Source organism: Mustelus asterias, chromosome 5, assembly GCF_964213995.1.
Source record: "Mustelus asterias chromosome 5, sMusAst1.hap1.1, whole genome shotgun sequence".
NCBI lineage: Eukaryota > Metazoa > Chordata > Chondrichthyes > Carcharhiniformes > Triakidae > Mustelus > Mustelus asterias.
The window spans coordinates 11,036,359-11,050,564 of NC_135805.1; the positions used below are offsets into that span (position 1 = coordinate 11,036,359).

The 14,206-nt window shown below is 44.5% G+C and overlaps 1 protein-coding gene across 2 annotated transcripts in view; it reads right to left on the reverse strand.

The window, feature by feature from the left end:
- The window catches only part of ptk7b (protein tyrosine kinase 7b), a 362,591-nt gene that overhangs the window by 172,125 nt on the left and 176,260 nt on the right, over positions 1–14,206 (reverse strand). For both annotated transcript variants that reach the window (XM_078212160.1, XM_078212161.1), the window contains exon 5: positions 1,733–1,880. In XM_078212160.1, the coding sequence (XP_078068286.1) occupies positions 1,733–1,880 (148 nt within the window). The remainder of the gene's footprint in view (positions 1–1,732; positions 1,881–14,206) is intronic.

A 14,206-nucleotide genomic window follows, 5' to 3' on the forward strand; every position in this document is an offset into this window, starting at 1 on the left:
AAGATGTAGGTTCAGTTTGGAAGGAGTGAAGAAACAGCAAGGGGCAGTAAACATTGGTGGGAGTTGTTTATAGGCCAAACAGTAGGGGTAATGTTGGACAGGGTATAAATCAAGATTTTAGAGCACCATGTAGCATGTCTAATATAACAATAATGGGAGACTTTAATTTACATATAGAATACTGTAGAGGATGAATTCCTAGTGTGTGTATGAGATAGATTTCTGAAGCAGTATGTTGAAGAACAAGAGATCGGGCTATTTTAGATTTAGTATTGTGTAATGAGAAAAGGCTAATTAATAACCTTGGGAAATACTGACCATAACATGATTCCTGGGATGAAGGGATTGACTTATGAGCGAAGGTTGAACAGGTTAGGCCTACAGTTACTGAGAACTGATCTTATTGAAACATGCAAGATCCTGAGTGGACTTGACAGGGTGAATGCTGGGAGGATATTTCCCCTTGTAAAAGATTCCAGAACTAGGAGAAGAGTTTAAAAATAAGGGGTCCACCATTTAAGACAGAGATGAGAAGGGATTTCTACTCTGACGATCGTTAATTTTTGGAATTCTCTTCCCCTCAGAGAAGCGAAGGCTGGGTTATTGAATATTTTGAAGGCCAAGTTGAGCAGATTTTTGATCTGTGGGTCAACAATTATCAGGGGCAAGCAAGAAAGTGGAGTTATGGCCATAATCAGATCAGTCATGATCTTATTAAATAGTGGAACAGGCTTGAGGGGGTCAAATGGCTTCCTCGTGCTCTTATTTCTTATATAATGCTCTTTGTCCAATCAATGGACAAAAAAATGTTTGTTTGGCCTCTGACTTGGCACAAATAATCTTTTAAAAAGGGAACAATTTACCTCCTGGAGATTTATTCCTCAACAAATCAATGAATTATGAGCAACTGCAAAAGGTGAAATTTTTATTTTATTTCTTTTTCACCCTTTGGGTTCAGTCATTATAAACAGCCATATTGAATATTCACATTCATAGCCTGACTCAAGATCATGTCATTACTAGGTCTGCCATACTTGACTACAGAAAGCATTTGTTCAAGGCAAGGTTTAAATGAAATTTCTTTTAATCATGCAAGACTCAGGGCTAGACCTCATAGGAGTGACTCAACTGGTGTAATTTGTGGAACTCACCAATGGATAGCTCCAAGATCAAAATTATTTTTGATAGCTTACTCAGTTGCCTCATGTGATACTGAAGTCTACATATCAGGAAGAAATTAGATTAAATTGATATGTGTTCAGTTAACCAGCCTCACATGGAACAGTGATAGGATTATTCAATTTCTTAAATGCACAGTTTAAGCTGAGACACAGGATTGCTACTGACATATACTCGGTGAGTGGCCAGTAGCTATGGAACAATCACCAGTAAAAAGCAACAACTTAACATGTTTGAAGCATTTGCTGATATCAGTTGTAAAATTGTCTTTTACCTCTATCCTGTTCTGATGCGACCTATGAATTTGCCATGAATTTACTTACAGAACTACTAACTTATGCTGTACATTTCCCTTTCATCACTTTGAACATTTCAAGGGCAGGAAGAAAGGAAGCAAGTGAAAGAAAAATGACAGAATGCATTATGGTCCATGATACTGAATGTGTTTCTTAGTGGATATACACTTAACACCAAGTATAGTTAATAATCAACATGCTGCTCGTTGTATTTAAATTATTGCTCTTCTTATCAAGCACTTGAGAAAAAACATTACCGTGATGAGTTATGGATGATGGAATTATCAAATAACCATTCCTGTCTAGGGGGAGGTGTAGCTGTGAACTGACAGTGAAACATGGCATCCTCCTTCTTATTGACAATCTGGTCTTGAGGTCGGATTACAGGCTGTGGAAAACTGGCATCTGTAAAATACAGTGACAAATAAAACACAGATTACACAATATTTTACCACAACTTGGTCATCTGTTACTATTTCATTTATATAGGTCACAGGAAAAAAAAGATACCCGACTTCTACCCTCCTCTGCACCAGCATTTGGACATGAACTTATATGAAAACTTAGCTGGCTACAAGAACAAGAGGTGAGACTATAATCTAAACCAGTGTACGTGAACAAAGGAATTTAGGGATCCAGGTACATATGGCATTAAAATTTTGCTCACAGTTGCCACCCAAAAATCAAATAGGATGCACAACATAAGCATGAGGGGTACAAAATTGCGCTACACTAGTGAATTACACTAATGCGGCAGCACAGTGACATAATGGTTAGCACTACTGCCTCACAATGTCAGGGATCCGGGTTCAATACCTGGCTTGGGTCACTGTCTGTGTGGAGTCTGCACGTTCTCCCTGTGTCTGCATGGGTTTCCCACGAGTGCTCCGGTCTCCTCCCACAGTCTGAAAGACATGTGGTTAGATTGATTGGCCATGCTAAATTCTCCTTCAGTGTACCAGAACAGGCGCCGGAGTGTGGCAATTAGTGGATTTTCACAGTAACTTCATTGCTGTGTTAACGTAAGCCTACTAGTGACACTAATAAATAAACTAATGCAGTCAGACAAATACTAGTCAGACTTCACTTGGAATAATGCGTTCAATTTTGGACCCAACAATTTAAGAACAAAGAATAACACAGCACAGGAACAGGCCCTTCAGGGAAAGAAATACCAGTTTTGAAGAGAGTTCAACAATGATTCACTAGAAATATACCTGGGACAAAGTGACTTAACTAGAGGAAATTCTGGGAAAAAAATAGCGCTGTGAGACAGATTCAGTGATGCTCTGATAAAGCCACTTAACACAAATAAAGGATAATGGGCAGATAGTTAGGGAAAGGCTCTTATCTCCAGTATATAAATCAGAACAGAACATAAAGTTAACTAATAAAAAGTTACATATTCAAGTTCGCACAGCGTAAGCAGAATGTAATGTCCTCTGCCTCACAGTTGCACAATTGGATGTGTAAAAGGGAAATGAAGCATGGGCACGAACAATAGTGGGCAGAAAATTGGATTATATATAGAATTCAAATGGCTAATGAAAAAGTCGAACAGAATCAATCGCTTAAATCCCAACTTAGGGTTCACAAGGCAACGGGTGGATTTTTCTTCTCTCTGATGACAACCTGCCAAAGCTTTCTTGCTCTCCCTCCCACGCTCTCAATTTTTGAACATCCTCTGTTTTCACATGCAATTAAAGAGTTTTTGAAGATTTTAACAGTTTTCAATTTTAAGCTTTGTGGTGCCACACGAATAGCAAAGGTACACAAGTTAGGTAGAAAAAGGAATTAAGTGTCAGTGCTGCAAATCCCTGGCGAGATTTCAGAAGGCTATGCTGACCTGGAACAGACCTCAGTCAGCAATGTGGACATCTGAGAGGCAGCAGGTTTTAAAATGAATCCATTTGCTCCTGCAACAAAACTGAAGTACAACCCATTTATCAAATTCATTGCCAAAGTATCATCCATGCTTTAAGTATGTCAATCACTAGTCAGTGAGAATAAAAGGAACTACATCAGTTAATTACTTTGACAATTGTATGCAAGGAGGAAAAAATCCTGAAAGCAGGCAAGTCCATAACTTTTACCCTTGGAATGCCAAGGGACATAATTATGCACAGAGGCATGACTGTTTATTTTCCAAGCACAGTGTCGCACCTAATCAAGTATAAGTGATGTTCAGTCCCAGGATTACAATACATTGCTTTCATCCTTTAACTTGGTCACATTATAGCACTGTTACTTCATCTGCATCAGACAGACCATCTTATTTTATACTGTAACTGGATACTGAGGATAAGATGGAATTTATTCCAGTTTGCTTGTCCGCTTCCCTCAACCCACCAACCTTGAAATACATATGGTTCATCAGAGATATTATCTTACCGAGCAGATCAATCTTCATTTACAACCAAAGCAAAATTGGTTGTTTCATGCAGTTCAATCGGCAGCTGCTTCATAATCAAGCACCATCCTGCCCTCATCGTTCCGGTCATATCAGCTTTGTACAAAGTGTCACTGGATAACAGATGGGCACCCGATCCACAAACATTCACTCCCTCACCATAGACACACAGAAGTAGCAGTGTGTACTATCTACAAGATGCACTGCAGGAACTCATCAAGGATCCTTAGACAGCGCCTTCCAAAACCACAACCACTACCATCTGGAAGGATAAGGGCAGAAGACACATGGAAACACCACCACCTGGAACCCACTTACCATCCTGACTTAGAAATATATCACTGCTCCTTCACTGTCGCTGGGACAAAATCCTGGAACTTCCTCTCTAACAGCAATGTGGGTGTACTTATATCTCATGGTCTGCAGTGGTTCACAAAGGCAACTCACCATCACTTTCTCAAGGGCAAGAAGGAATGGGCAATAAATGCTGACCTGGTCAGCAACACCCACATTCCATCAATGAATAAAAAATAAACCTCCTCATAAAGGCTAAGTGGTCTGTAGCCAATTCGAGTTCTCCTATCAATTGCCCATCAGCACCAAGACACTCAGCACAACTAGGAACTTAATTTACAAACTTCTACAATAACACTTAAAACATTATAAAATATCTCTAGTTCCAAAATTCCAACATTGCTACCCAAATTAACTTATACATCACCACCGTATCCGATAATAAGTTTTGCACATTTCTATTTTTCCAACTGTGTTGATACAACTACCTAAGGAAATATATTGCGTGCAAGGACACCATGCCCAGAGGACCCGAGCTCTAATTGCTGCTCCAAACATAGGCTTCATTAATTAATCACAAAGGGACAATTAAAACGTTGCCAAAGTAATCAAATTACCCAGCAGCAAACATCAGCCTATAAAAAGGCACAATCATTAAAAATGGCCAAAATATTTCCCTGGAACAAATAATGGCCACAACTACTGCAGAAGGCAATGACCCAAATGGAAGCAGAATAAATCCCACCTGCTTTTCCCAATCACTTTCAACTAAATGTAAGTAGAACACATTAATTCTATTCATAATCTGTGAATTTGTGAAAGCTGGACATATTCAAAGACAGTAAGAAGTTTAACAACACCAGGTTAAAGTCCAACAGGTTTATTTGGTAGCAAAAGCCACACAAGCTTTCGGAGCCCCAAGCCCCTTCTTCAGGTGAGTGGGAATTCTGTTCACAAACAGGGCATATAAAGACACAAACTCAATTTACATGAATAATGGTTGGAATGCGAATACTTACAACTAATCAAGTCTTTAAGATATAAACAATGTGAGTGGAGAGAGCATCAAGACAGGCTAAAGAGATGTGTATTGTCTCCAGACAGTGAGACTCTGCAGGTCCAGGCAAGCTGTGGGGATTACAAATAGTGTGACATGAACCCAATATCCCGGTTGAGGCCGTCCTCATGTGTGCGGAACTTGGCTATCAGTTTCTGCTCAGCGACTCTGCGCCGTCGTGTGTCGTGAAGGCCGCCTTGGAGAACGCTTACCCGAATATCAGAGGCCGAATGCCCGTGACCGCTGAAGTGCTCCCCAACAGGAAGAGAACAGTCTGTTGGGGAGCACTTCAGCGGTCACGGGCATTCGGCCTCTGATATTCGGGTAAGCGTTCTCCAAGGCGGCCTTCGCGACACACGATGGCGCAGAGTCGCTGAGCAGAAACTGATAGCCAAGTTCCGCACACATGAGGACGGCATCAACCGGGATATTGGGTTCATGTCACACTATCTGTAACCCCCACAGAGTTTCACTGGCTGTCTTGTCTGGAGACAATACACATCTTTTTAGCCTGTCTTGATGCTCTCTCCACTCACATTGTTTATATCTTAAAGACTTGATTAGCTGTAAGTATTCGCATGCCAACCATTATTCATGTAAATTGAGTTTGTGTCTTTATATGCCCTGTTTGTGAACAGAATTCCCACTCACCTGAAGAAGGGGCTTGGGGCTCCGAAAGCTTGTGTGGCTTTTGCTACCAAATAAACCTGTTGGACTTTAACCTGGTGTTGTTAAACTTCTTACTGTGTTCACCCCAGTCCAACGCCGGCATCTCCACATCATATTCAAAGATACAGGGACCGTTTCGCCCAGCCAGCTGCACTGTTTTTGCTGCACAGCCGGCCGGGAGACTCAAGCAGAGGCCATTTTGTGGGCTCCCCAGCTGGGTGTCACGGCCTCCACACGTTTCTGGCAGTCAGATTTCCAGCACCACCAGCTCCGCGCTGATTTCTGGTGTGGAGCTCCATAATTTATGCTAATGACAATTTAAATCCTATTTGCCTACCAGGCCCGCTGGCCTCCGCCCCCCGCCAGGAGTGTTTCACTCCAGCGAGGTTTAGTATAGCTCCCCACTTACATGGAGCTGGCAGCCTGACCCCGCTAGAGCAAAGGGAGGGGACATGCAAGGCCCCCCAGAGAGTCGGGCCGTCAAGGGTGTGCACCCTGGGGCATTGCCAGCCTGACAGTGCCAGACTGGGGCGGGGGCAGTGATCGGGCGAAGGCGGGATCGGAGGGGAGGGGCGGTTGCCGTGCCGATCAGCGATCAGGAGACCAGCAGTGCGGGGCCACGGCACAGGCACTGATCTCGGTGCTGACAGATTGGCACATGTGCAGTTGCCCACTCAGCACTATGCTGCTGGCCTCCCCAGCGGGAATAGGCCCCGCCCACTGATTTTCAACAGGATTCACGCTAGTGCACAGATTGTGGGAGATTCATTTTGAAACTCCTGCTGAAAAAAAACAGCGTGAATCACTCCAGTTTTTACACAAATTCAACGCTTAGAATTTCTTTGGGAGAATCACGCCCACAATTTTCAAGGTTTGTTGTTACTTTTACCACACCTAAGGTGGGATTCTGGACAGTCAGTTTTCAATGCTCGAGTTCTATGCAGGTGGCGGCAAGAATAAATCTGCTCGGGGCACAGTGGCAAGCACTGTTGCCTCACAGCACCAGGGTTCGATTCCCGGCTTACGTCACTGTCTGTGTGAAGTTTGCACATTCTCCTCGTGTCTGAGTGGGTTTCCTCCGGGTCCTCCGGTTTCTTCCCACAGTCCAAAGATGTGCAAGTTAGATTGATTGGCCATGCTAAATTGCCACTTAGTACCAGGGGGACTAACAGGGTAAATATGTGGCGTTACAGGGATAAGGGCTGGGTGTTCGGTGCAGACTTGATGGGCCGAATGGCCTTTTTCTGCTCTGTAGGGATTCTATGAAATGCTGAGGCCCAAGTGCTGGCGACATATGCAACCTAGGGCCTGTTCATTTGGAAATGGAAACATTAGCACCCAACCAAACACAAGAAAAAACACAAATAAAAACAGAAAATGCTAAACATACTTAGCAGGTCTGGCAGCATCTATGGAAAGCGACATTAACACATTTTATCAGAATTTGAAAAATCATAGAGATCTAACAGGTCTTAAGCAAGTAGAATCAGGAAAATGGGTGGGGCTGGGTGAAAAACCAAAGGGAAAATCTTCGGTAGGGTGGAAGGCAGGAGAGATTAAACGACAAAAGGATAATGATGCAAAAGAGAGCAATGAGTCATAAAACAAAAAAAGAAAAAGGGTATTACTGATCTGAAATTAATTATTGAACTCCAAGTCGAATCCAGAACGCTGTTAAATGCCGAGCTGAATGATAAGCTGTTCCTAGAGTTTAATTGGAACAATGTAAGTGGCTAAGCTTAGAGACGTCAGAATGGAAGTTCAGTGGAGAATAAAGCAGCTTGCATGGACAAGTCCAGTTGGTGTCAAATGCAGCTTTTAATTTAAATCACTAAAGTCATAATGTTACATCTTCAGAAGGATTGAATTCTGTTTAAATCTGAGTTAAATGCACACTAAAAGACTCAAAACACTGTAATAAATCACAAAATAATAGTACAGAATGAAGTCATTCAACCAGCTGAGTCTATTCCAACCCTTTAAAAACCGTTAAAAAGAATATTTCTCATGCGATGAGAAACGTGGACAAATGGGGATTCACAACGACTGTTTTGCACAGTAACTTAATCTGACTGCACAGCAATTAAACTTGGGCGTTCAACGAACAAAATGAAGTCTGGATGACATAATCAAAAAGTAACAATGACATAGCAACCAAAATTCCATATCAATCTAATCACATTATAGATTAATTAGTACTGAGATTTAGATTACACTCCAAAAGCTAATGAGATGCATTAATTCTCAATCTCACGTGAGTGGGAGAAGTGGTGAATACAAGACCACAAGAAGTAGGAGCAGGAGTAGGCCATTTGCCCCTTTGCCATTTGATAAGGTCATGGTCAATTGATTGTGGCCTCAACCCTACTTTTCCTGTCTGTCTTACATCGACACCACTGCTGATGAAAAATAAATGCAGAATATTGCAAAACTACTTATACTCTGGAATCTGTCTATTTACATTGAATGATGGATTTAAAGCACAGAGTGCTCTTAATGGAAATGTGCATATACAATTGTTGAAATGTCTTGACTGTGCCAAATTTCTGGTTACATTACATTATATCCACTTCCATTATTGGAGTGGGGAGTCAAATGATCTGTACAGATCATACTTATATGTAAATACAATACTAACACATAATATATATAGGTAGTTTAAGTGCCCAGATAACTCCATGCCATTTGGACGCACTGTGTATCGAATAGAAATGTTGCATCACAGTTGTAGCATTAAAAATCATTACAGTCAGGTACAGACAATTTCAGCTGGGGGTGGGGAGGTATGTGATCCGATGCAGCAAAGAATCCAAGAGGCAGAGTAGAACAGAAAATTACTGCACGTTTGCAAACCTCCTACTTTACTTAAGAATGTTTAATTGGGTTTAGATACTCTCGTAAGCACTGGGAAAGATGGCAAGAAAGGAACTTAAATAAACCTAACTGTGCACAAGTCATAAATCCTGAAATTCAAGAGAAAAAAATGAAATCTAGATTACATAATTACAAGATATCTATGATGAGTCAAAATTCTATCTCAATCTAATCTCATTGCACCAATCTAAATCTGTTTTATTGACAAGACACATCATATACGGAGTTACAATTCAAACCAGTAAGGATGCAATACAGCTTGCGTTCTTTTCATTCACTCATTGCCAATTTATAAAATATTGAGGACCATAACTGCCTCCCAGATGGCTCAGACAAGATGAAAGTTATTGGATGAGATTCTCCAGCCTCCCAGCCGTGTGTTTCCCGCCGGCAGGAGGTGGCGCATTGTTTGCTAGTGGTGGGATTCTTTGGTTCCGCCGCTGTCAATGGGAGTTCCACGGGCAGGGATGCACTGCCGGCGGGACTGGAGAATCCTGCCGGCATGAGTGGCCAAAGATTTCCAGCCACTGTGTTTTGTTAAAATGCAGCAACAGTTTACCCTGAATTGATCACTCCTAATCCTGAAACTCTGCCTAACCCTATTTTCCCAGAATCCAGGCTGACTTCGTAGGTATCAAATTGGGACATGTTAATGTAAAAGGAAAAATGCAACATGGAGAATTGCAGAATGGGTGTGCAAGTGGCAAATGATAATAATACAACAGTGAAATGCGAAATGGTGTACATTGGCTAAAAAGAATATGGAGTGTTGGATAAAGAAAGACTAAATGGAAGTACAGGAGCAAAGTGGCACAGAAACAGAAATCACTAAAAATGGTTAATAAGGACATCGAAAAAGTAAAACAAGCATTGGGTACATTACTGTGCTTTTCAACTTTACTTAAGTAGAATTAACATTAAGCTTTATCGCAGTTAGATTGGATCAAACTTTGAGCACGTACACAATTCTGATCCCCATGTTATCAAAAGGATATTAAGGAAAATGTAACACCTCTATGCAAGAAAGGACAGGGGCAGACAGCAGGAAACTATAAGAACAAAGAAGAACAAAAAAAATTACAGTACAGGAACAGGCCCTTCGGCCCTCCAAGCCTGCACTGACCATGCTGCCCGACTCAACTAAAGCCCCCTATCCTTCCGGGGACCATATCCCTCCATTCCCATCCTATTCATCTATTTGTCAAGGCGCCCCTTAAAAGTCACTATCGTATCCGCTTCCACTACCTCCCCCGGCAGCGAGTTCCAGGCACCCACCACCCTCTGTGTAAAAAACTTGCCTCGTACATCTCCTTTAAACCTTGTCCCTCGCACCTTAAACTTGTGCCCCCTAGTAATTGGCTTCCACCCTGGGAAAAAGCTTCTGGATATCTATTCTGTCCATGCCTCTCATAATCTTGTAGACTTCTATCAGGTCGCCCCTCAACCTCCATCGTTCCAGTGAGAACAAACCAAGTTTCTCCAACCTCTCCTCATAGCTAATGCCCTCCATATTAGGCAACATCCTGGTAAATCTTTTCTGTACCCTCTCCAAAGCCTCCACATCCTTCTGGTAGTGTGGCGACCAGAATTGAACACTATATTCCAAGTGGGGCCTAACTAAGGTTCTATAAAGCTGCAACATGACTTGACAATTTTTAAATTCAATGCCCCGGCCGATGAAGGCAAGCATGCTGTATGCCTGCTTGACTTCCTTCTCCACCTGCATTGCCTCTTTCAGTGAACTGTGTACCTGTACACCCAGATCCCTCTGCCTATCAATACTCTTAAGGATTCTGCCATTTACTGTGTATTTCCTCTCTGTATTAGACCTTCCAAAATGCATTGCCTCACATTTGTCCGGATTAAACTCGACCTGCCATCTCTTTGCCCAAGCCTCCAACCAATCTATATCCTGCTCTTTGCTCTGATGGTCCTCATCACTATCCGCAACTCCACCAACCTTTATGTCGTCCGCAAATTTACCAATCAAACCAGTTACATTTTCCTCCAAATCATTTATATATATTACAAACAGAAAAGGTCCCAGCACTGATCCTTGAGGAACGCCACTTGTCACAGCCCTCCATTCAGCAACACACCCTTCCACTGTTACCCTCTTTCTTCCATGACCGAGCCAGTTCTGTATCCACCTTGCCAGCTCACCGCTGATCCCATGCGACTTCACCTTCTGCACCAGTCTGCCATGAGGGACCTTGTCAAAGGCCTTACTGAAGTCCATGTAGACAACATCCACTGCCCTACCCTCATCCATCATCTTCGTCACTTTCTCGAAAAACTCGATCAAGTTAGTGAGACACGACCTCCCCTTCACAAAACCATGTTGTCTCTCACTAATACGTCCACTTATTTCCAAGTAGGAATGAATCCTGTCTCGAAGAATTCTCTCCAATAATTTCCCTACCACTGATGTAAGGCTCATCGGCCTGTAATTATCTGGATTATTCTTGCTACGCTTCTTAAACAAAGGAACAACATTGGCTATTCTCCAATCCTCTGGGATCTCCCCTGTATGTGGAGATGCTGGCGTTGGACTAGAGTAAACACAGTAAGAGGTCTCACAACACCAGGTTAAAGTCCAACAGGTTTATTTGGTAGCAAAAGCCACTCGCTTTCGGAGCACTGCTCCTTCATCAGGTAAGTGATGAAGGAGCAGCCTCCTTCAGGTAAGCCTCCTTACCTGATGAAGGAGCAGTGCTCCGAAAGCTAGTGGCTTTTGCTACCAAATAAACCTGTTGGACTTTAACCTGGTGTTCTGAGACTTCTTACTGTTTATCTCCCCTGTAGTCAGTGAGGATACAAAGATTTCTCTCAAGGCCCCAGCAATTTCCTCCCTTGCCTCTCTCAGTATTCTTGGGTATATCCCATCAGGCCCTGGGAACTTGTCTACCTTCATGTTTCTCAAGAACCCCAATCCCGCCTCCTTTTTGATCTCAACATGACTCAAAATATCTACACGCAGACTCATCATCCACCAAGTCCTTCTCTTTAGTGAATACTGATGCAAAGTACTTTAATACTTTGTCCATTTCCTCTGGCTCCATGCATAGATACCCTCCCCTATCCTTGAGTGGGGGGCCAACCCTCTCCCTGGCTATCCTCTTGCTCTTTACATATGTCTAAAAAGCCTTGGAAGTTTCCTTAATCCTGCCAGCCAATGCTTTTTCGTGACCCCTTTTAGCCCTCCTTAATCTTTGCTTAAGTTTCTTTCTGCTTTCCTTGTATTCCACACTTGCTTCGTGTGTTCCCAGCCCCCTCGCTTTGACAAATGCTTCCTTTTTCCCTTTGACTAGGGTCACAATATCTCTCATTATCCAAGGTTCCCAAAACTTGCCATACTTATCCTTCATCCTTACAGGAATGTGCCGGTCCTGAATCCCTATCAACTTACACTTGAAAGCCTCCCGCAAGCCAGATGTTGATTTGCCCTCAAACATCTGCCCCCCAATCTACATTCTTCAGTTCCTGCCTAATATTGTTGTAATTAGCCTTCCCCCAATTCACCTGAGGACTACATTTATCTTTATCCATCAGTACCTTAAAGCTTACTGAATTGTGGTCACTGTTCCCAAACTGCTCCCCTACCGAAACGACGGCCACCTGGCCAGGCTCATTCCCCAATACCAGGTCCCTAGTTGGACTATCTACATACTGTTTCATAGAACATAACAGCGCAGTACAGGCCCTTCGGTCCTCGATGTTGCGCCGACCAGTGAAACCAATCTAAAGCCCCTCTAATCTACATTATTCCAATATCATCCAAGAAGCCCTCCTGGATGCTCCTTGCAAACTCTGTTCCATCCACACCCCTAGCACTAAGTGAGTCCCAGTCAATATAGGGGAAGTTAAAATCTCCCACCACAACAACCCTGTTACTTTTACACCTTGCCAAAATCTGCCTACATATCTGTTCCTCTATCTCCTGCTGGCTGTTGGGTGGCCTACAGTAAATCCCCAACATTGTGACTACACCCTTCCTATTCCTGAGCTCTACCCATATTGCCTCGCTGTATGAGCCCTCCGAGGTGTTCTCCTGCAGTACAGCTGTGATATTCTCCTTAACCAGTAGTGCAACTCCCCCACCCCTTTTACATCCCCCTCTATGCCGCCTGAAACATCTGTATCCTGGAATGTTAAGCTGCCAATCCTGTCCTTCCCTTAACCAAGTCTCTGTAATGGCAACAACATCATAGTTCCTGGTACTAATCCAAGTTCTAAGTTCATCTGCCTTATTCTAAGTTCATCTGTATCTTCCCTCTTACACTTCTCGCATTGAAATAAATGCACTTCAGTCCACCAGACCCTCTTTGATTAGCAACCTCACCCTGCCTGCTTTACTCTGAGTCTTACTGGCCCGACTCTCTGCTTCCCCTTCAGCTAATTCACTTTTGCTTTGGTTCCCACCCCCCTGCCAAACTAGTTTAAATCCTCCCGTGTGACACGAGCAAACCTCTCGGCCAGAATAGTTATGCCCCTCCAGTTTAGATGCAACCCATCCTTCTTGTACAGGTCCCACCTGCCAGTTATAGGCCAGTAAGTATAACATATGTTTCTGGGAAATGCCAGAATATATTAATGCGATTACAGCAAAGTCAAAATATAATCAGACAGAGTTGACATGAAGAGAAAATCAAGTTTGACAAATTTATTAAGAGTCCTTTGAGGATGTAAGACGTGGGGTGGATAAAGGGGATTTCCAAAAGACATTTGATAAGGTGCCATATAAAAGGTTACTAAATAAGCTAAGAGCTCATGGTGTTGGGAGTGATATATTAGCATGGCTAGAGGATTGACCATCTAACAAGGGGGGGAGGGGGGGAGGGGTGGGGGAGGGGGGTGGGGGAGGGGGGGAGGGGGGGAGGGGGGGAGGGGGGAGGGGGGGGAGGGGAGGGAGGGGGGGAGGGGGGAGGGGGGGGAGGGGAGGGAGGGGGGAGGAGGGGAGGGGGAGGGGGGGAGGGGAGGGGGGGAGGGGGGGAGGGGGGAGCGGGGGGGAGGGGGGGGAGGGAGGGAGGGGTGGAGGGAGGGGGGAGGGGGTGGGGGGAGGGGGTGGAGGGGGAGGGGGTGGAGGGGGGAGGGGAGGGGGGGTGGGGAGGGGGGGAGGGGGGGGAGGGGGGGGGAGGGGGAGGGGAGGGGGGAGGGGGGAGGGGGGAGGGGGAGGGAGGGGGGGAGGGAGGGGGGAGGGGAGGGGGGGAGGGGAGGGGGAGGGGAGGGGGGGAGGGGAGGGAGGGGGGAGGGGAGGGAGGGGGAGGGGAGGGGGGAGGGGAGGGGAGGGGGGGAGGGAGGGGAGGGGGGAGGGGAGGGGAGGGGAGGGGAGGGGGGAGGGGAGGGGGGAGGGGGGAGGGGAGGGGAGGGGGGGAGGGAGGGGGGGAGGAGGGGGGGAGGGGGGAGGGGGGGGGGGAGGGGAGGGAG